The sequence below is a fragment of the Anguilla rostrata genome, chromosome 9, assembly GCF_018555375.3.
Source record: "Anguilla rostrata isolate EN2019 chromosome 9, ASM1855537v3, whole genome shotgun sequence".
Taxonomy (NCBI): Eukaryota; Metazoa; Chordata; class Actinopteri; order Anguilliformes; family Anguillidae; genus Anguilla; species Anguilla rostrata.
This window is the reverse complement of record NC_057941.1, coordinates 44,738,705-44,764,108: the sequence shown is the minus strand read 5'-3', so window position 1 is coordinate 44,764,108 and position 25,404 is coordinate 44,738,705. Positions and strand designations below refer to the sequence as shown.

Sequence of the window (25,404 nt, the reverse complement as noted above, 5' to 3'; positions counted from 1 at the left end):
CTCCCGTCTGTGCGAGCGCTGCCTGCGGGCCGCGCTGTGAGGCGATGCCGGGTCCACACGCGCGTGCGTGCGGGAGGAGAACAGGTGCGTGTGTCTGCGCCCGGCCGAATACCAACCGCTGAGGTTGCAGGGATGACCGCAGCTGGTCAGTACAACCGGGAATTATGATTTTGGAGGGAAAAAAGCTTCTTAAAAAAAACTTTTAAAAAAAGTTTGTCATGTCAACAGTATCCAGAATGCCAAGTCAAATGTGAGGCATTTGGTGCGGTTTACATTTTTGGTTTGGGAAACTGTGAGTTGTGTGTTTTTTGTACAGGTGTATGTGGGGTTGCACAGTCGCTGTGTGCTCAAATCTCTGAACTTGTACATGCCTGACTACATTTCAAATTTTCAGTCAACAAGCAAATGATACTTGAATGCAGACAATTCTGTGACTAAGAGTAAATATTACTCCAAGTGGTATTAGGGACATGAAATGTCGCAAAGCTTTATAGATCTTACAATTGTTCGGATATTTATAAAAGCATGGATCACGGATGCTCAATGCCTTACAGTTTGAGTTTATGATCGTGGTACTAAGAGTTCTGTGATCGTCGAAGTGAATTTCGGCGAATCCGTTTGAGTCTCGGAAGTTTCCGTCATCAGTGGTTTTCGTCCTGGCTATCTGTTGACAGTAAATTAATAGAGAGAGATTAGATCGAGGAAGCGTTCCGTTCGTGACGGGTTTAATTACAGTGTCAGTCACCGACGCAAAGACATTGGGCCCTTTTTGAATTACACGATGTGACAGCCCTTCAGAACTTGGCAGATATGTTGCCGTCCTAAAGTTGGTTCGTCTCATACTGTCCACGTGCATTTACATAACTCATTTTTGAAGAGACGGGAAAAAAATGTATTTCCCAGAGGATTCAGGATTTCGCTTGAATTATGGTCACGCTGGCCATTTATATTAATTTGTGAGTTTTGTGCATCTTATTGCATTTACGGTTCTAATTGAAACGCATAAAAAGATTACAGAGTATGTTCTCATTGTACTGTTCCCTATTGCTAATTGAGCGTGACATTTCATTGTGGAGCATTAATGAGGAAAAGAAAGGCGTATATCATATTTAGAATGCGCCAATGTGTCCTTCTTATAAAATTAAAAAACTGAAAAATACAGAGCAGGCGGTCTGCCCTGGTTATGTATTTTTCCTCTTTATTCAGATGCGGTTGGGGGGGGGGGGCAGTGAGTTACAGACTGACTCACTGCCCCCCCCCCCCCTTTCTGTGCTGTGGGATCGCAGCACAGAAAGTACCGTGGTAGGGGTCCCGAGTGCTGGCTGCACGGGGGGGGGGGGGGGGGGTTCGGGGGGTCGGGGTGGAGGGGAGGGGAGGGGGCAGGGCTGGATTCGCATTTGTGTTGGGAAGCCGCTACACCACACGTTCCCTCTAATATGCACCAGGTCTGCTCTGTTAGCTGTTTTGCTGTTAGCTAAATGCTATTATGAAACCTCGTATAGATGCAACTTTCAGGCCAGAATGCATTTCAAGACTTTCTCTTTAAAAGACCCGTTCTGAAGATTTCCCGTGTCTTACCTGCTGCACTTGCCAGTCATTCCCGGAGTCAGAGACCAAGGGGTGAAATTTCCTCTGTAAATTCGCTGGTAAGTACCAGACTGCCCTGAAAGCTCGTGAGGCATGTGTTGGGCCATTAATGAGTGGGAGTCAGTTGGCACGGCCGCCCCTTATGTAATCTCTCTCAAGATTGCTCTGAAAAAGATTGTTTTAAAAAAAACGTTTGGCATGCTGGTCTGTTTATTTGTTATCATATACTGCTTACAGTATATCTGTTGGCACGACTGGACCGTTTGCATTGTAGCTCATAACACGTCGTACACGTCGGCAGCCGACTGAGAAGCTGGAAGCTTCGTGTGGGTGTCGTTTTTTTGTTTTGTTTGTTTTCGGAGAGGACCAGGCAGCGAGGCGAGGCCTTCGTTGGAGATGCCTCTGACTCCGCCCCCCAGGTCCTGGTCCGGAGCGGGCCGTGCGCTGACCTTGGGATCGAGCCCGTGCGGACGGAAGGGGGGGGGGGGTTGGTGGTAATTGGGTTTGTGTGCCGTGTGGGCCGCTCCCCCCCCTAATCAGGTTTCCGTGGCAGCGGCGGCCAATGGGGTGGACCTGCCCTCCCACGGCCCTCCCGCGGGCCCAGGGTTGGACAGGGAGGGGTGGGATAAATAACCATCCCCTCCTGCCTCCGTGGGAGTCTGGAGCTTCTCCAGAGCCAGGCCTGCGCGGGTGAACCAGGCCTCCTGAGCTGGACCCTCGCAGTACATCCACTGAATTAGTTCTCCAGAAGAAGCCCTGATGTCAGGGAAACGGATGCATAATGAACTCTGGGCAGCAACACCCTCGTTAGACTCAGTTATACTGACCCTGGTTTGATTGGTTGTGTAAGGAAGTGTTTGCATGGCAGACATGCATTAAATGATAGGACTGGAAGAGCACTTTATGCAGTTAACTACTTTTCAAACTAAACATTCCAGTTATAACCTGGTAGAAACTATTCTATTGTGTAACTTCCCAGTGTAATGGTAAATGGACTGCATTTATATAGCGCTTTTATCCAAAGCGCTTTACAATTGATGCCTCTCATTCGCCAGAGCAGTTAGGGGTTAGGGGTTAGGTGTCTTGCTCAAGGACACTTCGACACGCCCAGGGTGGGGTTTGAACCAGCAACCCTCCGACTGCCAGACAATCAGTCTTACCTCCTGAGCTATGTCGCAGTGTGTAATATGACAGTGAGGTTTGGGGTCCACTCAGAAAAACATCACTATTATGGGACAAGCATCCGATTGAAACATCTTATAAAGATCGTCTTACATCTTACATCAACGTCAGTACTAAGTGTGGCACCGCAGTGGGCGTGACGGTGCAGAAATGCACAGACTGGAGGTTTGGGGAAAAATAGCCCAAAAGGGCCTTTTATTTACCAAAAGTATATACAAAACCCAAAACCAAACTCAACAACTAAAATCTCCTGTCGGAATTAACTTAAAGTAAAGCAAACAAAATTAGAAGTAACGGCGTCCGGAAGACCGCTGAGGGGATCCCTCTTCAAAGCAGGAAGAGGGATGTGGTCCTGCGTCTCCACCGGATTCTGTAAAATAGGGACAAAGTTATCAACAGTTTTCACAGCTCTCCTGCCGCCCAAAACCCCTCTCCTCAAGGGAGACAAAAGGCCTCCTTTTAAGCTCCCAGCCATCTCCCTGGAGTGGCGGCAGCTGTGTTGCCTCATTGATTGCAGGTGTGCTGCCTGCAAAGGAGGGAGTTGAGGAATTTCCAATTTGCCGCTCTCCAGGGTCCTGTGGCTGGGCTTCCTAGTGGGGCGCTGTCCTGGGTCCTGAAGAGGCGGCCTGGTGGCAGGTTTTGGCTGATGCCTATAAGGCTGGGAGGGGCACTGTGGGGGCATGCCCCGATCCACGCCACATAAGAAAAACACCTAATAATGCATGCAGTGCAGAATTGGGCTAACAGAGAACCAAAATGTTGGGTGCCACAGACAGACTGTGGTTTAACATTGCATCTCTGCAGTTAGCAGACACTCTTACCCAGAAGGACCCGGAGGACAAAACAACTACCTTTTTTTTTCTTTTTCTTTATTTCCTCTTGACATATAATCTTTTTCTACAGCTGGATGTGTCTACTGAGGCAATTCCGGTTGAATGCCCTGCTCAGTGGTAGAACAGAAGTGCCCCAGCTGGAACTGAAGGGACGAACAAAGTCCAGTTCCCTAATTACCACATTCAGTTTAAAGTGCTGCGATCCCAAGAACTGAGCACTGGATTGAGTCCCATCTGTTACCTGGTGCTCAAGCTTATACCCAGATCAGCACTGCTAACTAACCACAAAGTGGGGTAACCCAAATTATGCAACAAATCAAGACATTTGCAACATTGGGATAAGTACAGTAACACACAACAGTCGACTGCATTGCTATCAGACCAGACGCTTGCAGAGCATTTCTTCTGAGTCAGAGATATAAAGCAGAGACGGCTCATACACAGACTGATTGAAAAAAGGCACAAAAACCGATGGTTGCCTGCAGAAAAAAGGATTTTGTGGTCACCGCGAGGCAGAAAAGGCAGTTCAGTCTCATAAAACATTCAGCAATAAGACCGCATTTCCATGAGTTTGCTCAAACCTCTACTCCGTATGGAGAAAAACAGGAGAACAGGTGATGGCGTTTGGAAGAGGACCGACGGCCCTGATTGCAGCGTGGGGCGGTGCGCGATTCGGGCCGCGGGTTCGAGAGGGAGCGCACGGGCCGCCGCCGGGACCGAGCCGCACCCGCCAAGGTCGGCGCGGGTCGGCGCCTCCTTGACCTTGACGATGATGTCAGCGCACGTCTCGAGAGAGAGTCGGGAGAGAGAGAGAGAGAGAGAGAGAGAGAGGCCGTCGCCGCCGTCGTCTCCTGAATGCTCAATGAGCCCGGGCCTCTCTGCCTCCATTCCCGTCACTTTGAGTAAAACCTCCCACAGCCCTGGCCCCCGGCCCAGGCTCCCTGCTGAGCGCGGCTGGCCCTCCGGCGCTGAGGCTCCTTTTGTGAATCGGGTTCTGCGCCGCGCCGTTCCCTTAGCGTGTAATCTCCAATAATCTCCCGCGCGCGGACAGCCCGCCGCGGTGCGAGGGATTATCTCTGCGTCCCCGCGTGACTGAAGGGCTCGCGTTGGGGAACGGGGAACAGGGAACGGGGAGGGGTGGGGTGTGCTCATCTTTTTTCGGGCTCTGTTGTTTGCTCGGGGGATGGCTGATTGTCTCTCGCTGCTCTTTGTAGAATGTTTTCTTTTGAAGTTGGGGGCGGGGGGGGCAAGGAGAAGATGAGCTACGATGGGGATCTGTGGCGAAGGAGGTGGGGGGCGGAGGGGGTGGCGAAAACAAGGAGCGAAAGAGATTTGACGGAGTTGTTGCAGCTGAAAGGGAGAGAGCAAGTGAGCGGGGGATGTGATTTAGAGGGTGTGTGTGTGTGGGTGAGAGAGAGAGAGAGAGAGAGAGAGGAGAAAGAGAGGAGAGAAAGATAGCTGGCTGTGCAGGGGGAAGACTGCTGAGGCTTCTCACCAGACAGCAGGTGTTTCTCAGCTGTTCTCAGGGCGAACCTGCTCGAGGGGTCACAGTAAAAGAGGGGTTTTGCTGCTCACCCTTAATAGGTCACACACATTCTCATTCTTGTCATACAAAAGAGGTTTGAAACCAAGGAGGAAAAACGCCTTTGGCGATTGCGACACCCTCCCGCTTTTTCCTGAAGCGATAAAAAGCCGGAAATGGAGGGAAACGGTCATTACAGTGTTATGAGAACCATGACACAGCGCGAAAATGTAATATTTTATGGCTATGTTAGAATAATATAATCTGAGCGAATAAATAGTTATTTAGTCATTTAAAGGTAAGCGTAGTAAAATGTCCTCTGCGTGAGGTAATAGGGATATTTAGCCTGGCTTTTTAAATTAAACTCATGTTGGCATGTACTGCACCATACGACTGCCTTGTTTTTAAATCGTTTATCACATTCAACAGGTCCGGCCCTGTTGGAAGCTGAGGTGCTATATGGCCGATGAAGGACTGCTATATTTACAGGAAAGGCGATATGCAGCCGCACACGTGGGGCGGGGGGAGCGGGCTGGGGGGGGGAGGGGGGTCTGTAAGGGGGGTTTCGTGCCAGTGATTTATCGTCCTTTTCAGCCCCTGCCTCGTTTGCGTAACCTTGAGGGTTTACCACAGAGGACGGGCTGCCATCCATTCTGATTGGGTGACCTCCAGCATCGCAGCGCACAGGATGGTCCTGTCGTATGAGCTGTGCATGTTTATGCCGTACGTGCATGTTTTTTTTTTTGGTTGTACAATTTTAAATCCTGCTGTGCCACGTGACGTTTAAGTCTGCATGCAGGGATGCAGGTTTCAATCCACTTTGGAGCTCAGACGTCCTCAGTCTAGCTCACAGGAATGAACCCGCGGTCAAACCGAACGGAAACGGACCGTTTGAGTCCCAGTGAGTTATTTAAAATAAATAAATAAAAATACACTGCAAGCGTATACATTGTGTAAAATCCGTCTGGGCCGTCAGCCTGGTGTGTCAGCGGGCCTGCAGCGTGTCTGGGTAATTCATACTCTTCTGCCTCATCCTTTCCTCCTCGTGTGTTTGCGTGTGCCGGATCTTTGATGTGCTCTGTGTAGTTACTGCACGTGTCTGTTTTTTTTCCACACTGTTCCCTGCCTGTACTGAGGAAACCATGAATGAATATTCATTAATCACAATCCTTTCCTGCCAAATCAAAGCCCCAGTGTGTAATGTGTACTTAGGGTTTATGATTATGTCGTAAATCGGGGGTGTCCTGTCTTATCAGAAAAGGGCCGGTGTTGGGTGCAGGTTTTTGTTTTAGCCCAACACTACAACCCCTGATTGTACTTACAAAGGTCTTGATTGGAGACCGCGATTGGTTAAATAGTTAACCTCTAGTTATACACGCCCAATTAAAGAAATAAGCATAGAATCTGTTATAAGTGCACTTACGATCACACGCCGGGGTTTCTGTGAGACCGAGGGACGTTTTCACCCGTTCAGAAAAGCGACGTCGAGCGCGGCTGACTTTGTCAAGCAGCTGAAACAGCAGCGTAATTCAATCGATGGACCAGAGGTCGTGCGGGGAGGACAGACGGTCCTCATGACCGGAGTTAATCCGCGCTCCTTGCGTGGTGCGGACGAAGGTGTCGGCTCAATAACCCATCTCGCGTCGTCTGTTAAGGCTGTGATTGACGCTCCCTAGTTAACTCCCGTTGCGCTTGTCGTCGTGCAGTAAGAGCCACTGGCCGTCTTGAAATACCTTTGCACAAAAACATGAGAAATTCCTTCTCCGGAGGTCAGTTCTGCGATTCTGTCATTGACTCTGGAGATGATGGAATGGCAGCCTTTTGACTCCATGTTTTCTTTTCTTCCCCCCCCCCCTCTTCTCCTTGTGTCACATAAATCTTAGTGGCAGTTTGTGATTCTGCTGTCAGTTTGCCTTGCGTCTCTTTTCTGATATTACCCGCGCTGTTTCTGTAGGAGGGAGGAAGGGGACTGCATGGCCCGTTAGATTATAGGTAGCTGTTACAGATGCCTTTCCCACTGGCCCGTTATATATGCTATGATTAACGTGTGAGAAACAGTTGCCGCGTGAAAGGATGTGTACGGCAGGGTTTTAGCTAAAAAATAAAATTAAGAATTGGTGCTGGCGTTGAACCCGGGTCCTGAGAGAAATGGAAAGATTCTAGGTGTGTGTGCGTGAAAGTCTCATCAGTCATCAATCAATCAAATTTTATTTGTATAGCGTATTTTACAGCAGTTGTCACAATACGCTTTACAGACAACCCTGGCTTAAACCCCCACAGGAGCAAGCCTAAGGCAACAGTGGCAAGGAACAACTCCCTGTGGCAGATGGGAAGAAACCTCAGAAGGAACCAGGCTCAAGGGGGGGAGAACCCATCCTCCTCTGGTGGGCTCTGGGTGTTGATTGGCGACCAACACGTCAGTCAGTTTTACAGGGTTCATAATGTGGCTCAGATGATGGGCGGGGCCGGGGTGGTGGGGAGCAGCAGGTGGCGACGGATGTGGGCAGGGTGGAGGCAATAATCATGTCCTTGTAACATGGCCTGGACTACTGTGGAAATGAACTAAAGGTGTGCCTGTTTTGCCTGAGAAAGAGAGAACACGCTGGCCTATTTCACCACCATGATGGATGAAAATGGGGGGGGACTGCACAGACCCCCGACCCTCCTGTCTGCTTTCGTTTCCCCCCCGGGGGAAGGAAAATGTCGCTTCTCCCAACTTTTTTGGGTGAGAGATGAATCTGTGCCTCAGCCTAATTATAATCTCGGTAAATTATGTTACGGGAAATGTGACTCATTCCGTGGTATTTAGGATATAGGTGAGCGAGTTCCTTGCCTTACATTTCGGCAGTTAATATTTTTACTGAAGCAATTTGGCCCCAGTTCCTTGCTCAAGGGAACAGTGGCTTCGAGGGAATTTCCAGCTGTGAATTGAACCCCCGATCTTTGATTTACAAACCCATTTCCTCAACTATTGTGCTATTTTTGGTGATTTTGCAACTTTTTTAGGCAGAAGTAGCAACAGTTTCATTGTTTCATTGTTTTTTTGGACACCAAATATTATGGCCATTGCTTAGATATCAAAGTACATTTATAACATTTTATTACACATGGGAACAGTGTGTTTGGAAACTATGTTTGTTACATATATCTTACAATCAAAATGCAGTGAAACGCTGATTACCTACCTGTGTTGTGTACATACTGCATAATACCCATTTTGTTAAAGCACAAGTATATTACCTCATTTTGAAAATCATTCTCTAAGTAATAGGTGAAGTCTTGTTGAAGATATCCAAAAAAAACTTTGACTTTGACTTGATTATTTCCCCAAAATGTGCTGTTGTGTTAGATACTGGCTTCTAATGCAGTGATGAGGCTGGCGATTGGTAACAAAATTAAGCATTTTTTTAAAAGACCGCGGTTGGTTGTTGCATCGTGATTGTACTCATAAGCCTGTATTTTAAATCTCTTATAACAGAATTTATTGAGTTCCTGTTTCTGCGTATTTCCCTTAACATTAGGGGAGGTGCTCGATAATTTAAGGAAGGCTGCCTCTCCTATATAGCGCTGAGGGAAGCCCTGCGCCTGTCCTCCAATTTGCGCCATCTCTCCTGTAGTACTGTGCCTGCTATGTTGAGTTTTGGAAGTTGAAGAGACAAGAATGGGGAAAAAAAAGAAGATGCAAAATAAATGTAGAATAACTTAATGGAAAAGTTATTTTTGGCCGGACCTGCTTTGAAAGGCATGAAATGAATGTTATGGGTCTGGCACTGCATCAGTGTCTTGTCTGCGGATGCCTGTGTGATGAGGAATATCAGAATGAAAAGATAAGGACATTCCTTACATCACTGAGCAATAAAAGCCCCCCCCCCATACCCCCCCTGGAATGAGGGAGCCCGTCTGGCACATGTTGGGTTCAGATGAGAGTTCGGCTGCTGAGGATTGTGCCCTATGCTGATAATCAGTCATGTGAGGGACTGCAAACGGCTGATTGGACAGGAATCTGTGGAATTATTTGCATCCTGACATGCCTGGCACGCGTGTCCAGCGATAGCTGAGTCTCTCTTCTTTAAATTTCGGTGGTATGCTTCTTGAAAGATGCATTAGACTAGAGGACCCACAAATTGCACATTTAAAAAAGGGATAAATTGATCTTGCCGCGGTGGAGATCTTCAGATCAGCGATCACCTCTGACCCCGTTTCCCACGTTTTCGGAGTTCCCAAGGGGCTAAAATTTGCTCAGGGGCCGACATTAGACATTCATGGAATTTTGATTTGCTTCCCCTTTCAGCTGCCAGCGCTGGGAGATAATTATACCCCGGATCGTTTATGCTTTGCAGAGCCAAAAATAAGCCAGTGATTCAAGATTCATTTCTTTCAGTCTTTCTTCTTGTAGATCAATCACACTCAATTTCTCTGGGTGTGATTTATTTATTTATTTATTTTTCCTCTCTCTTCCCAGCTGGTCACATGCCCCAGGGGATAAATAAAGCAGGGGGACAGAAGGCACAGAACAGTCTCGCATGCTACATGCTTTTTATTTTCTTTTTTTTGTGATCTCCATGGCGATGGTGTGTACCGTAAAACGGGGGGGGGGTCAAAGCTCTGACGTCAGCCCCCCCCCACACCCCACCATCTCTCTCTGCACTGCCCCCAAGTTCTGGTGGTGCCTCTAGCCCCCACGTGAAGTCATTGGTGTACTGGACTGGTTGTTGAGTCGTTCTCTGGGTCAGATAATGTGTGTGTTTGGCTCGAGTGGCCTGCGTATTCACAAGATCTGGTAACCACCCAAACCTTCCCCCCCCAACCCAATCCCTCCCCCCACGTCTGCCCAGGCTTGTGCCGGTGCTTGGACTGTCCGAATAGCCCCCGCACACTTGCTCCCTGTGCGTCAGCCGTTTCCCAGCACAGGCCGTGCTGAGCTCCTCAGTCATCCTATCGCTCCCGTATCCTATCAGACTGCCTGATAGGCAGTTATAAACTCCGCTCTGATGTGGATTATCTTCTAGGTCCAGAGTCGGGGGTACAATTTAATGTGAGGCACAATTTTCATATTCGGCTTTAAAAAAACGCTCTCTGTGCAGTTTTAAAAATTATAAGGATTTTTTAAAAATACTGCTTGCATTGCTATTCTGTTGGTTATCAGTAAATGACAATAAAAAATGCAATTTAGAGTAGGCTACTGTGAAAAAGTATTTGCCCCCTTCCTGTTTGCCTCTATTTGAATATCTGTCACCCTGAATGATTTAAGATCGTTAGACAAAATGTAACATTAGACAAAGGGAACCTACCAAAACACATTTTAAAATTATTATTTCATTTATTTAATGAAAAAGTTATCAAACACCCATATCACACGTGAAAAAAGTAATTATGTTGGTTATCAGTAAATGATAATAAAAATACTATTGTGGACATTTATTTCATTGTCTGAAGGTCTTATCCGGTGAAGCTTACCTTATCATTATGGTATGATATATGATATTCATATCACAGGAGAAATGGCAATAAAGCCAGTAACATGAGTTTAAAGCTAAAAAAAAAAAGTGCTAAAATTGAGTGTGTTTTAAAAAAGCGCTTTCAATGCTAGCTGTTGCTATGTAGACAGTGTGTCCAGCAGTTATTATTCACAACAGTATATTTGCCCTGCATGACACAGTCCTAACATGCAGTGCTTAAAAATGGTCTATTACAAATATGTGATATTTTGCTGGAGCTTTGGAGCAGAACTGAACTGTGAGGTCGATGAGGGCTGTGCTCCCCAGTGTTACGCTACACCGTAAACCAGAGTCTGCATTACGTGCGCTGACAAGACTGATGACACCACTTACAAGCAATTTGTTGTTCAGACTCTTGAATTAAGGAAGTGAGGAAGGCAATGGAGAGCGCAGCACTGAGCGAGACTGATAAATCTATACGGAGGGAGCGCGACTGTAAGTCACTCGCTGTAAGGCCACATAATGTTCGCAGTGCTTTGGACATCAGGCGGCGACCGTTGCTGTTGGGAATAGTTTGAGGGGACTTCTCTTCTGAGGTGGAGTCCGTCTGACCACGTTTTAAAAAAATACTGGATCTGTGTCTAAATCCCCAGCTCCGCCAGACTGTGTGGCTGTGTTCTCTCAGTCAATAAAATTCGGCTGGATGTGATATAACGTTGGACGTAATATAATATTGGACGGAATATAACGGTTCTAAGCGAGGGAGAGCTTCACTGGGTGGGAGGAATTGACCATTAATGCTTTGCTGACTGCAAAGAAATCACACTGAGGGATTGTATGAGACGCGAGACGTGATGAGGTACATTTCCACTACTGTGAACAGACAGAGGTGCTCTCATAGAACACACGATGGGATGAATAACGACATTAAGAGCTTCATACACAAATGGTGGGGGCGGGGGGGCGGGGTGGGGGTGGTTAAGGGCTGGGTTGGGGACCCTGGGGATTGAGAACTTCCCCCTTTAAGGCAAGAAAAGGGAAGAAGCCGGTGAGCTTTGCCTTTTAAGAATGTGTTCTTAAACAAACCTGAAAAGAAGACCAGCTGTAGCAGCTGTTTTCCCAGTTCAGGGTTATTCGTCACCAGACGACTGATCCACAGCTTCCAGTAGACATGAAGACGGGGCCCCTATGTCTTCATTACAGGGCCACGCGGATGTGACTGTGTTTATAGCGTCATGCCATCTCACACCAGAGTGACACGAGCAACCTTGGAAACAGTCGAAAGGTGTGGATATGAACCCACGGGGACTACTGAGAAGAGAGTTATGTGATAAAGGCTTAAATATAGAGATGGCTCCTGCAAGTGTTGAAGCTGAAATTAGATCCCGGTTAATTGATCAATTTTATTGCTATGAATGACCTTGAGCCGGGGTGTCAAACTCGGGTCCTGGAGAGCTGCAGTGTCTGCAGGATTTGTGGTTTTCTTCTAACCAGCAGCCAATCTAGGCTGTGAATGTTGGCATGTGTGGGCTGCTCAGCCTATCAGTGTGCTGCAGCTCTAAAAATCCAACAGGACTGGAGTTTGACACCCCTGACTTAGAGATTTTTTTTTTTTTTTTAAACGGCAGGAATCGGTCTCAGTGGTAAGGTTTAATTAAGTTAGGCTGAGCCGGTAAGTCTTTGGATTACAGCGACCGGTGTCCTTTGCGATTTGTACGTTCTCACAGGTTTGGCGAGGTGGGGATTCTCACACGCTTGGCTGACGCTGGACTGTTGTTTGTGTTTCCAGGGCAAGGAAAACGACGAACTGGACGAGGTGGCCGTCAGCCTGGACAAAAACCGATTCATGGACGAGTTCTTTGAGCAGGTGAGGCCTCTCTCCTTTTGAGAAAAAGATACCTTTCCTTGAAGAGTCTTTCTTTGAGAACACCCCTTCTGTGTTTGACCATCTCTTTTCTCTCTTTCTTGGCTCTCTCTTCTCACCTGTCTGGGTTTCTTTTTAAATGTACCAGCGAGTTAAAAATGTCCTTTTCTCCTTGTGGTCTCCTGTTGGCCCCTGTACTACACGCCTAACCCATTTACTTTTCTGCTGTTTTTGCCTGCGAAGGCTTCAGGTTGCAGGCATGCGTGAATTCCTGGAGGTACTTAGCACCCCTGTTGGAATCCCCCCCCCCTCCCCCCCATATTGGATAAGTTCAATTTAAGAACACTCCCAGTGAAAATGTTTCTACCAGCTTGTAGCATTCCACTCTCACAAGCAGACATTTATGCAAAGGAACATCAAAATGTCAAATCATTTTTAAAAAATGTTGTGCCTTATACCATATGAGTAGGGTAATTGTTTGCAATGTGGCACAATAAGCACAATGTGAACATGGGATTTGTATTCTTCATGCCATGCATAGCTATTTCTGACACAATGTGGCTTAAGAGGGTAAACAATTCCTCTGATCACGAAAAGGCACCTAATTAAGGAAAATCAACGGCTTGTTAAAATCCTGGGACTGAAACTCTGGTTGGAACAAAAACCAGCATACACCGGAGCTCCCAAGGACTAAATTGTGAAGCATTGGTTCATCTGTTTTAATCTATTTAAATGTTTTAGTAGCCTAGCTCTGCTGCGAGCCATTCTATTTCCACGAATAACCTTCCATTTATCATTATTTGTGCAGGTGATATGACTGCACTTTTTAATATCTCCAGGCTACTTCTCTCAGATAAAAGAAAAATGATGTAGCAGTGGAAATATGCTACTGCCACATGCCTGTGTTTCTAATGACTGCACTGCATTCTGGCAGGTGACAGTGTGGGAACATTGCTGTCAATCATCATTGAGTGGCAGCTGACTTATCAGTGTGGATGACTGGGGAGGTGTAATGTGATAATTAACTAACGTTGGATTAAAGAATGCTCTACTGACCCCATGCTGAGGGAGGACTGAATTGCAGGTGAGAAAATTGGTTTGGGGGAAATAATGATGCCCCTACATACGAGCCGTGGACGATAATGGAAGTGTGTTTCTGTCTTCGTTTGGTTTTGGATTGGACCGGAGAAGCGTCTGTGTCTGTCTGTATCCAGGGACGGATCCTGGCGCTCAAAATTACGCTCATCTCCGCCAACCAGCCTGCCATGTTATCAGCTGCTGAGGGAAGGGCCCCCATCCAAGAATGTGCAGAGAAGGGAATCTGTTTTCAGCACCAGCCTACAGATGGACAGCTCCCGCTTAGTACATACCTGGCAACCCAGCAGTTGTATCGAATGTGCTGGGGGGAGGGGAGGAGAGGGGGATGGGGGATTTGACAGCATTGCAGGATGCCTGTAATGACATTTTCTAAAGCGGTTAATAGTGTGCAATATAGTTAACTGTATCGTAATGAAATCACGCTGCTCAGCACCGACGTCTGTTGCAAGACTTCTCTTTCACGGGTCTTATTACGCGTCGATTGCTTTCAATCAAACGGCTCCCTGTGTTTTTTTATTTATTAATTTTTTATTTTTTGAGACTCTGCGTGGCCCTGTTTTTGCATGAGATTGTGTCCCCCATTTTCCCTCCATTTTAGAACACACAATCGTACGCATTGCGCGGAGGGCCGGTGAGGTAGCTGGACCTGCCACCCGAGCGCTCCATGTCTTTGTAACGTACAGTAATTTGTATTAAAAAATAAAGGGCAGAGAGGCTAAAGTGCTGCTGTGCATTGCCCCCCTGTACAGCTGCAGTCAGATTCAAACGAGAGCCGGAACTCGGTTGAGAGCAAAAGGTCCAGAAGTTTAAGAACCACCTGAAAATGTTTGGTGCTTGTGTAAATGTGGGGTACATGCGATTCAGGCGATTAGATAAGCCTGTTTCAAACTTTCCCGATGGCGTATTAGCTGCTGTCTCTGTGCAAACTGGGTGATGTTCACGCCAAGGCAGAGAGGATGGCCAGTGGAGCTGAAGGGCAGATCATGTCCATTTGTGCCACAGTGTGAAACAGCGGCCATTACGGCTCCATCAGCACCACTGCCATTCATATCACGCACCAGTCGCCACCAAAAGCGTGAAAAACCAGGCAGCTGATGTTCCTACACGGCTCCTAAATAACATGGAATATTCCATTGTCTGCCTTTAATGAGAGTGGTTGGTTGAAGGTGAGTATGGAAAACTTGGCAATGAGACGGGTCACATGACTGTGTACAGGCTCTCCATACTTAGCTCCCCCTGTGGAGTGCAGCGATCCTGCCTCTCTCTCTCTCTCTCTCTCCTCGTATCCTGTTTGCAGCAATCCCAGAAGGCTCGGGCAGGTGCGCGCGGGGCCCCGCTTCCTCCCGCGTCACCGTTTGTTCCACTTCGAGAGCGACCGGGTTAGCGTCGGCCCCCTGGTGGCATGCGGCCAGACGCAATCGCTCACGAAACCGCGTCCCCGTACGGCCGCCCGCCCCGGGGAGGGGGGCGAGTTCACACACGCAGGTCGACTGTGGGGGGGGGGATGGGGGGAGAGCTCCGCGGCACGCAAACAACACGCCGGGCGCAGCCTACATTCTCCTCATAAGTGATATTTAGATCACGTCCCCGAAGACCTCCCCCCCCGACAGCCAGCGCGCATCAACGGAAACTAATGAACGCGGCGAAGGCGGGCACAACGTTTTTTTCTTCCCCCCGCGAAACGGGAGTGACGCTCCGCAGTGGGTCACATTAATATGAGATGCGCGCCCCGTTTGCCTTAACGCGCTTTTAATGGGGCTGCCGCCGTTCCCTTCAATTGCCAGGGAGGCTTTCCGACGCCGCCCGCGCCCCGCTTCAGATTTCAAAGGCACAGGCTTACGCAGGAGCGCTCCTCTTCTTCTTCTCGTTTTTTTTTTTTGGGATGCCGACGCTCCCGTTTGCGTGGCTGTTTTTATCTCTCTCTTTACCGCCCTGTGAGCCGGAAGCTGCTGTCTGATGAGGGGAAAGGGGCCCAATGAGCTGGCAGGAGTAGCTCCTGTTGGAGAGCCGGTGTGTTCTGAACTGACAACGGGCCCAAGCCCGATCAGAGTGATCGGGCTTGGGCTGAAAATGATCAGAGTTTTTTAAATTTTTTTTAAATTAATTGCCATGGTAGCGGGTTAGGGGGCTGTCAAGGCCCTGATTGGATACCCTGATTAGTTACTTGGTTTGAATCAGGTGTGTTAGTGCCGGGCTAAAACACAAACCTGCACAAACGTCGGCCCTTTTCGGATTTAAAGTATCTGACTGAGGATTCTGTGAGCATGATCTAAAGTATCTGTCTGTGAGGATTCTGTGAGCCTGATCTAAAGTATCTGTCTGTGAGGATTCTGTGAGCCTGATTTAAAGTATCTGTCTGTGAGGATTCTGTGAGCCTGATTTAAAGTGTCTGACTGTGTGAGATTCGGTTTCACTCTCATTGCATTTCGCTTTAGTTCTTCATTATTTATCGGCCTTTTCTCCCCCCCCCCCCCCGCACACACACACACACCGCTGCTTTTCTGTGAGAGACGATCGGAATGAGGCCTTCGTTACCACGGCGGCAGCATCTGTCGCGGAACGCACAGTCACACGCTTCAGTGATTTCACTTGATGGGGAAACGCAGAGGGTGGGGGTTTGTGTGGGGGGGGGGGGGATGTGATTCACACACAGTGGCGCTGTCATTTCTCATTTCCACCCCCCCCCCTTCGTTGCGAGGACCGTGGCAGCGGTTCTGCTCTCCCCGCTGCTCCCTGAACCTCACTTAACCCCCACCCCCAACCCTGTGCCCCCCCATCGCCTCTGTGCCCCCCCCCCTTCCTCAACCTTGATTGCCCTCGGTCCCATTCTAATGTTGACCGCGGTACAGACCTGTCAGTGGTGCGTTTCCTGGCAGGCACACATGCTACTAAGCTCATCCCAACCTCCTGTTTTTCCGTGCGATGTGCTGTCTGCAGGTTATCAAGGGGGAAGGGGGGGGGGGTTGCCTTTCCCAGTAAGCCAGCGCTGTTTCCACTGAGTGATGCCCCCCCCCCCCCGGCGCCCCAGTCCAGCTTCTGCTGGAGGGAAACAATTAGATTTTCTCTGCACCGAGGAAGACTAATTAAGAATGCGCGGTGGCACACAGCAGAGAGCCACGAAGCGGAGATCATAATGTTATTGCGCGAGGCATTACCTGCTAATGTTGGCTCTGCACCGAACACCTATCCATCATCCCCGGAACAGAAACATCACTGTTTGCACAACAAAGCAAGCCGCGACACCCTCGGTTACAGCGGATTAATGAAGACAAAAAACACGCCAGTATCGCCTGTTTTTTTTTTTTTTTTTTCAGTTTTTTCATTTATTAGGTTTTTTTTTTGCTGCTGCCAAGGCATACTTTGATTCGGCTGGGGGGAGAAGGAGGGGGAAGGGAGATGTTTGTTTAATTTGCGGAATTAATGCGTGGATGGGGCGAGACGACGTCTCTTATGATGTACGATTACCCGAAACGTTCCCTCTGGAGACCCGCGGATCCCTCGCGGGTTTGCGCGGACGCACGCGGCGTTGGGAGGAAGCTGCTGTTTAAGCACCGGGCGCCGCCATTTTAAGCCGCGGTCCGTATCACCACGCTCCGTGGCGGACTAACCCCGGCTCGACGCGCGCTCCCCTCGTCCGGGTCGTGTGAAAGGTTGGGCTCGGCGGCTCGTTCGCAGCCGTGGCTGGCTGCTCACGGCTGCCTGTTGGCGGTGCGGGTCTCTCAGTGTGAAAGGGCACTGATGTGATCGTTCGTTGCCGGTGGGGAGGTCAGTTGGCCCCACCGGGCCTGGTTTTTAGGGGAATAGGCGCAAGGCCCGACTGAGAGAACAGGGCAGGCAGAAGCTGGGGGTCGGTGGCCTGACTGTGGGATGCGTGGGAGGGGGTAGGCGAGGGGGTGAGCTGGGGGGCGGGCAGAGGGGTGGGAGGAGGTGGGCAGGGGGCCGGGCTGCGGTTAAGGGTTCTGAGCGCAGGTCAGGGGCTGGGAGGAGTGGCTGACTCGGCTCTCTCTCTCTCCCCCTCTCTCTCTCTCTCTCTCTTACATTCACACTCTGTCTCACACACAAACACACTCACACATTCTCACACACAAACCAGCAAATTAGTTATCTCTCTGTCTAACACACACACACACACACTCATGCGCGCTGGCACAAATATACATATTCTGTCACACACAAACCTACTAACAAGCTATCTCTCACACACACACACACACACATCCTCTGTGTTTTGTGCACTCACACTCACAAAGAGGCTCTGACTCTGCCCTAGGGCAACTTCCAAGCTCCTGCTTCAGAGCCAGCCTCTACCCCCCCTCCCCCCCACACTCCCACCCCCCTCCGTTCCCCAGAGTGCCAACCCCAAACTTCAGGCTCTGTAAATAAGAGTCTGCCTCTACATTCATTCTCCAGATGGGGGAAAACAGCCAATTACGCCTGTATTAAACAAGATGCAGATCCAATCAACAAGCAATTAAGGAGATAATGGGCAATTAAGGCTTGGAATAGGCAAAATATGATGGGCAGGATGCTGAAGAGGAAGCAGTTTGCCAGCTTTGGTGCGTTTTTGACAGATTTTCTGGAAGTGCTCTGCTCTGTGGGTTTATATCATTAATGTTTTTTTCCCCAGCAGTAATCAGACTGCCAGTATTCATTTGCATTCTTTTGTTTTTCTTTTTTTAAGTAAGGAAATATTAACAGATAGCTTTCATCTGCTACTTGGGCCCGTTGTGTCCAACAGGTCTCTTCAGGTGGTGAATTCATTACCCACAATTCCCTCACTTCCTGGATGTGTCTGTCAGCCGACAGTTGCTAGCTATCCTGTCTCTTCTACTTTGAATGCGTGTGTCAGTGCAGGGTCTCCGATGAGCTGTGCTGTGCACACCAGTGAAACTGTCGGCTCTCTGCCCAGCTGGCGCTGAACTTGCTGCCTTCCATTTAATGAGTCACGGCAGCGCATCGTTTGATTGGCAGCTAAATTGGGTGTGAAGGCTGCGGCGTTCAAGCAGAACTTTTTTTGCGTCAGTAAAACAAAAGGCTCGACTCAACACTGGGACGGCGTTCACCTTGGCAGGCGGCTCGAAGGGGAAGTGGGGTTTGAGATTTCCGGGTTAACCTCCGGAACTTCCCCTGCACTTTCGATGACAGCGTGTTACATTTATCAGAAGGCTTAAATGTGATTTCCACTTCCTGTGAGATGCACCGTCTGTGATCAGTGCATTCAGGGGTGCTTTAAAAGGGGGGGAATTTAGGAGGATTCCAGGGCCCTGACTGATGGGGGCCCTCAAAAAATATGAGAACATAGGTTTTTGTGGTGTGGTGGGGCCCAATGTGAGATCATTTCACAGGGCCCAGAATCCTTGGTGGGGCCCCTGTGTGCATCTAATAGGATGTTTTTCAAATTGTCTAGTGTTAAAGCGCTAAAGTAGATGGTTGCTTAATTATGAAACAGTGAAATAGGAAATCGTGCTGCTTTTTTTTTTTTAAAGTTGGTTTTTTTTAACCCATGATGCACCTCTCTCCCTCCTTTGCAGGTGGAGGAGATCCGTGGTTTCATCGACTCCCTCGCTGAGAAGGTGGAGGAGGTGAAGAGGAAACACAGCGCCATTCTTGCTGCACCCAACCCCGATGAAAGTAAGTGCGTGGCAGGTCGGGTGTTGGGTGTCTAACCTGGGGCTCTATAGGTCCTACTCACCTGCTTGTCAAAAATAAAACCTTTTGATTGGCAGTCGGCAGCCACATGCACCTGGTGAAACCCAAACGCGTGAACAGGAAATGGTGAGCGTCCCAGGCTTGCTAAATAACTGGTTGCCACTCTTAGCCGGTAATCCTCACTGGCACGCTCAGGTACATTACGCTGAGACGCTAATCCACGGTGTGCTATTAGTGCTCTTACGCTGGATTTCAGCTGGGCTCAGTAGATGATTAGTAGCTAGCTCATAAATAGCTATTAAAAAGCCGATTTGGGGGCAGAAGTTGTGAGGTTAAATTCAGGTGTTTATGTAATAAAATGTGAGCTTAATGACTCGTAATGGACTGGGTGTCAGAAAATGACTCCTGCTAAGTGGACACAGCATTTTTATTTGACTGACCTTAACAGGACAAAATCTCTCATCTCACAAATCTTAAATGCACTCACGGAGCATCCTGATATGCCACATTGGGTCAGCACACAGGTGCAGCATCTCCTTCCTGTCTCACATAGAGCAAAGCAGGACATTTCCCTCACTCCACCATAGAGAAACAGACCGTAATATAAGCCTGCTCTTTCTCAGGGATAACGCTATGAGAAGGCCCGTTGCGTTCCTTTCCTCCTCCAATCAGGTCTCTTGTTACTGACTGGCGTGCGGAGGTCACGCTGAGGCCGTCCCTCTGCTCTGCTCCCTCCCGCCCGGCGGCCGCCGATCGATCCGGCCATCCGCCCGGCTCGGGCGAAACGATTCACCCCGTCGTCACGGCGATCGCGGCGGCGGCAGCGGCGTCGGCCGACGCCCGTGCCCCTCGTCGGAGTCGCGTTCTGCGGCCCCCGTCTCCGAAAACCGCCTTTTTAAATGAGATTTCACCGCCCCTCGCTTTTTAAAGATTCGGTGGTGTAGAAGAGCATCGGAAGCGGCAGGCCCGGGCCGTGATCGATGCCGGGATTAATGGGGTGGGCCGTGGCGCGGGCCCAACCCCTGTAAGGTGTCGGTCTAATTGATTCTTCGCTTTGGTGGGGCGGCGTGGCGTTTCAGCGATCGTAATTAATCTCCGCCAGCGTTCTGGCGCTGACCGAACTCCGAGCGTTTGTAGCGCAGGGCCCAGGTTTCCGTCCTCTGATCGTTGGTCTATTTCTAGGAGCCACTCAGTCAGCTGCAGTAAACAGCTGAAATCCATAAATGTTTTTTTTCAGGATTAAATGTTGTTTATCAGCGGGGGTTTTTTTATTTTATTTATTTATTTTTGTAAGACTTCCCTTTTAGGAACGCCGTGTACTGTGCTTGACTGCAGGGAAAGTGGACAGTGCTTGCTCACTGTATTTACTGTGTGTGTCCTCAGGGTATGAGTCTGTAGGGCTTATAATATATCTGTGTTTATATATCTGCATGTGTATGTGTGGACACATGGTCATTCAGTAGTTACTGAGCTCGACGACCTGAATACAATGATGCCAACTTTAAAAAATGGTACCTATTTTTATGTTAAACCTTTGTGTTGTCCTCGGGTAAAAAGGACCCTTTTCTAGGCAGCAACAGCAGTGAAAACCCCCAAAATAATTTTTTGATGACTTTCTCTGGTCTGATCCTACCATTAGAAAAAGTTATACATTGCCCATTTTAATTTTTTCATAAAAGCAGTATGCCATCAGGGTACAAAGATTCGTATCAGTCTTCTTTAACCCTGCAGTTATCAAATCAGAAGGTCATAATCAAAGTTAAGCAGCACACATCTATTTCACCAAAAAATCAATTGTGTGTTTTGAAGTAAAAACAAGTGGTGTGGACTAAACAAATACAATTTCTCTTAGCTGTGTAGTAGGAAAACAGTTATTCACAGATTTATTGATGAGTTGACTGATTGTTTTTACATGAAAAATATTGATTTAGGGTTGAAAATTCAATTAGATGTCTTTATCGCAGGGAGTCTGGTGAGGGTTGGTCATGTATGACCCTGTGGATATGAGGTGCATACATAATATGAATATGACTCAAGGGTTAACTGTGGTCTCAAGTAAAGAAATAAAAGGGGTGTGTGTATGGTACATCTAGTCAGTGTGCTAAGTAGGCTAATGTGTGTGTGTGTGTGTGTGTGTGTGTGTTTGTGTGTGTACTGTACACCTAGCCTGTGTTCTAAGTAGGCTAATGTATGTATGTGTGTGTGTGTGTGTGTGTGTGTGTGTGTACTGTACACCTAGTTTGTGTGCTAGTAGGCTAATGTGTGTATGTGTGTGTGTGTGTTTGTGTGTGTACTGTACACCTAGCCTGCGTTCTAAGTAGGCTAATGTGTGTGTGTGTGTGTGTGTGTGTTTGTGTGTACTGTACACCTAGCCTGTGTTCTAAGTAGGCTAATGTGTGTATGTGTGTGTGTCTGAGGAGGGACTGTAGGCGTCAGCAGAACTGAATAGAGGCACGGTAGTTGAAAGAGTCGCCCTCTTTCCCCACTGCTGTCGACCAGGCAACAGGAGCGCTGTGTGCGATAGAGGAAGGAAGCCAGGTCACAGCAGAACGGCTCGCTGGGAATGTACACCCTCCCTGCGGTGACATTTCATTAGCGATCCCAGGCTAGGCCCAGCCGTGCTCCGCAGTGCTCCGCGCTCCCCCCGCTTTCTGCCTGGCGAAATTGTTGCATCCAGGAAGCGGCCCGGGAAATCACTGCTGAGGCACTGAGCACAGCTGAGGCACTGAGCACAGCTGCAGCACTGAACACAGCTGAAGCACTGAGCACAGCTGTGGCACTGAGCACAGCTGTGGCACTGAGCACTGCTTGGACACTGAGCACAGCTGAGGCACTGAGCACCACTGAGGCACAGAGAGCACAGCTGAGGCACTGAGCACAGCTGTGGCACTGAGCACTGCTTGGACACTGAGCACAGCTGAGGCACTGAGCACCACTGAGGCACAGAGAGCACAGCTGAGGCACTGAGCACTGCTTAGACACTGAGCACCGCTGAGGCATTGAGCACCACTGAGGCACAGAGAGCACAGCTGAGGCCTACTGTTCTCAGGGCGCCTCAGCACTCCCGACAGCACTTTCCAGCGTAGTGCTGTGGACATGCGGTGAGAATATTGAGTTAAGTGGGAGCGAGCAAAGGTGCATAATTGTCAGATCCTTCCTGTGCTGTTCTGTGGGCTGGGTTTAGTTTCAGCGGTAGAGATATTAGCCAGGAGCACGTCCGCATTCGGGTTTTTAATCGCCGCTCGCTGCTATTTCAGAGGAGCATTTTGACTCCTGAGGTCTTCATTGATCTTCTGAGAGCAGCTGCCCGTGCTTGTTTTCGAAAGTCGTCAATCTCGCGCGCTCGTTTTCCCCGTGCAGCTCACCTGCGGGCTGGATGTTTGTGTGCGTTTGCGCGCGTATGCGCATTGTGAAAACACAGAGCTTGATCGAGGAGGGAGAAAACAAGCGGTGGCAGTGATTCTGAAAAATGTCTCGTGGTTTCGGCTGAAAGTACAATCATTATTAGAATGCTATTTTTGCCTTTCCCCCCCCCTTTCCCCACTCTGTATAGTGGAATGAACTGTTTCACACATTTTAAATCTCTGAAATGCGCTGAAGTAATGCTCTTTTAAAATCACTGAAAACTGGCAGCATTCTGTAAGTGGCAATAGGGAATGGGCAGTGGAGAATGCACAATTCATTTCGTTCACAGTTCATACGGTGACATTCTCACCCACCAATTTCACTCCTTAATGGAACTTTCCGGCATCTTGACATCCATGTAAATGTTAACTGATTGGGGTTCAGGTGAGCCCCCTGTGGGTCTCCCGGTGCCGAGGATTTCTGTTAATTTCACGAGGCCACGGACCCCCGGCAAACGCAATCTGCATTTCTGAGCTGAGAAAGCCGTGGCTCGCCGGGCGATTTCTGCACGTCCTGATGATGTCACGCCTTTCGTTCAGCGCCGCGACCGCGATCAGGGCCGTCGCCATTGGCTTGCCCTACACGACCGGTTTCATCACGGCGATAACGGCGTTGTGCGGCCGGGGCGTGATGGAAATAAGCGTGCGCGAAAGCCTTAGCGCGTACGAACGAGGGACTACGTTTCCCAGGAGCACTGTGGACTGCTGTTTTTTTTTTTTGGTGTCGTCACTCCAGAACAAAGACAAAGTGTATATAAAAAAAAATAATAATAATAAAAAGTGACCAGAACAGAAATTACATTCCCCAGTTCCTCCCAATGCTGTGTTCCAGCAGTGTCAGGTGACTGTGGAGCGTGCTCAGTTAGGCTGCGGCGGCGGCTGAGGATGTTTGCGTGGGCCCGGCGCTGTTGATGGGGGGCTTTCAGTACGGATGAGGAGCTGAGCCGTCACCGCTCGCCGGTCACATCGCTGCGACGGGCCTCGTCAGAGACCGGGAATCCCAGCGCTGCTGTGCCGTAAGCGCTAACACGGCTAACACGGCTAACGAGGCTAACGCGGCTAACGAGGGCTTTCATTTCTTAACCTCATAGTATTCAAGGGGACTCTTATCCCACCTTTACGGAAATTAAATATACCGAAATAAAGTGTAGATATTCTAAAAATACAAATATATTGCCTGGAAATATATTTGTTGCTATATTTCCAGAGCCCACAAAACTCACAATAAATTGCCATATGACCTGATTAATTTGCATGGTCCAATGAGAGGACAGGTCAACGACCCACAACAATGATGCTGTAAGGGTAAAGGGTATGTTAGTAGGGATATGAATTGCATTTGTATTGCCAGCAGGATGTATGTCATTAGTGGCCTAGCTGCGATTTTTGATGTGACTCTTTTGTCATGGCAGGTGACGTGTGCACATCCGTGACTGTGTTAGCCATGTCCTCTTCCCCTGGGTGCAGTTTCGGGTTACAGGAAAAGAACGGCCTTTTTTCACCTTGAGGAAAGTCCCTCCCCCCCCCCCCCGCTGGGAACCCCTGTCCACATGTCCCTGAGCGTGATGGCTTCTCCAATACGCCATCTTCCATTGCTGGCCCCCTCTCTCGCCATAAATCACCGCCATAAATCACCGCCATTATCCGCTCGTCTCTGTGCTCACCCGCTGGTGAGCGGGGCTGTATTTTATCTTAATATCGCCCTCCACCCCCACCACACCCCCCTCCTCCCCTCGCCAGCTGGACAGGCCTGATAGGAACAGGCTGGGGGCGGCAGCAGGGGCGGGGAGTTTAAGGGTCGTGCTGTAGGTGTGAGACGCGAGGCGGCCATTTCGGCTCTGCGTTCGCCGACCTTCCCTGGCCATTCCGGCTCGGTCTCTGCCTGACCCTGTGCGAGAGCGCGGGGCGGGCAGGAATGTAAATCCAGTCCATTAGCGGCACTGCGCTCATGCTGCCAGGGACCTTTCCTGTCCCCGTGTCAGAGTATTAAAGCGCTGTTTTCACAGCAGCAGAGGCTTCATTTCCACAGTTAACAAGGTTTTATGATAAAACTACCTTCCCGTGTCTTGCCCTCTTTCCTCTTAACAACCGATCCCACACTCGCACGCACACACACACACACGCGCACACACACGCACACACACACACACACACGCGCGCACACAGACACACACACACGCACACAGACACACGCGCGCACACACGCGCGCACACAGACACACACACACGCACACAGACACACACGCGCACACATACGCACATGTATACGCAGACACACACACACGCACACAGACACACACGCACACGCACACACACACGCACATGTATACGCAGACACGCACACACGTGCCCACTTACGCACAAGCAATAAAACTAAACACGCACAAAAGCCCTCAAACAAGTGTGCTGGTAGTGCATTGATAAAAACCCATTTAATGTTCTGCAGATGAGTTCACACAAAAAAAAAAAAATGGCCGTTGCTATTTAAATGGATTCCGGCGTGCCTTCTGAAGCAGTTGCTTTGTTGCATTTTCTTCATTTCGCAGCCGTTAGCGATGATGGCTCCTGCTGCTAAACCAGTTAGCGTAAAGTGGCTGTTGATGTCGGTGTGGGCTGAGAGAGTGTTTTGTGAATGGCTTTCCGTAGGAGAGGGCTTTTCATAAAGCCACAAGCTCGTTTTACCTCTCAGCTGCTGTCGTTCATAAAGTGGGTGTTCGCGCCGAATGCGATTGACCTCCAGACACAGTTCACACGGATGTGACAGAGGTTCGGAACCCGACACCACACCAGTCCTCTCACTGCCATCCGTCCATCGCTCTGTTGAAAG

At 49.1% G+C, this 25,404-nt stretch overlaps 1 protein-coding gene across 4 annotated transcripts in view; it reads left to right on the top strand.

Moving 5' to 3' along the window:
- Window positions 1–25,404, top strand: part of LOC135263901 (syntaxin-1A-like) — a 111,475-nt gene that overhangs the window by 20,743 nt on the left and 65,328 nt on the right. For all 4 annotated transcript variants that reach the window (XM_064352361.1, XM_064352362.1, XM_064352364.1 and 1 more), the window contains 2 exons: window positions 12,352–12,429; window positions 19,056–19,155. In XM_064352361.1, coding sequence (XP_064208431.1) covers window positions 12,352–12,429; window positions 19,056–19,155 — 178 coding nt within the window. The remainder of the gene's footprint in view (window positions 1–12,351; window positions 12,430–19,055; window positions 19,156–25,404) is intronic.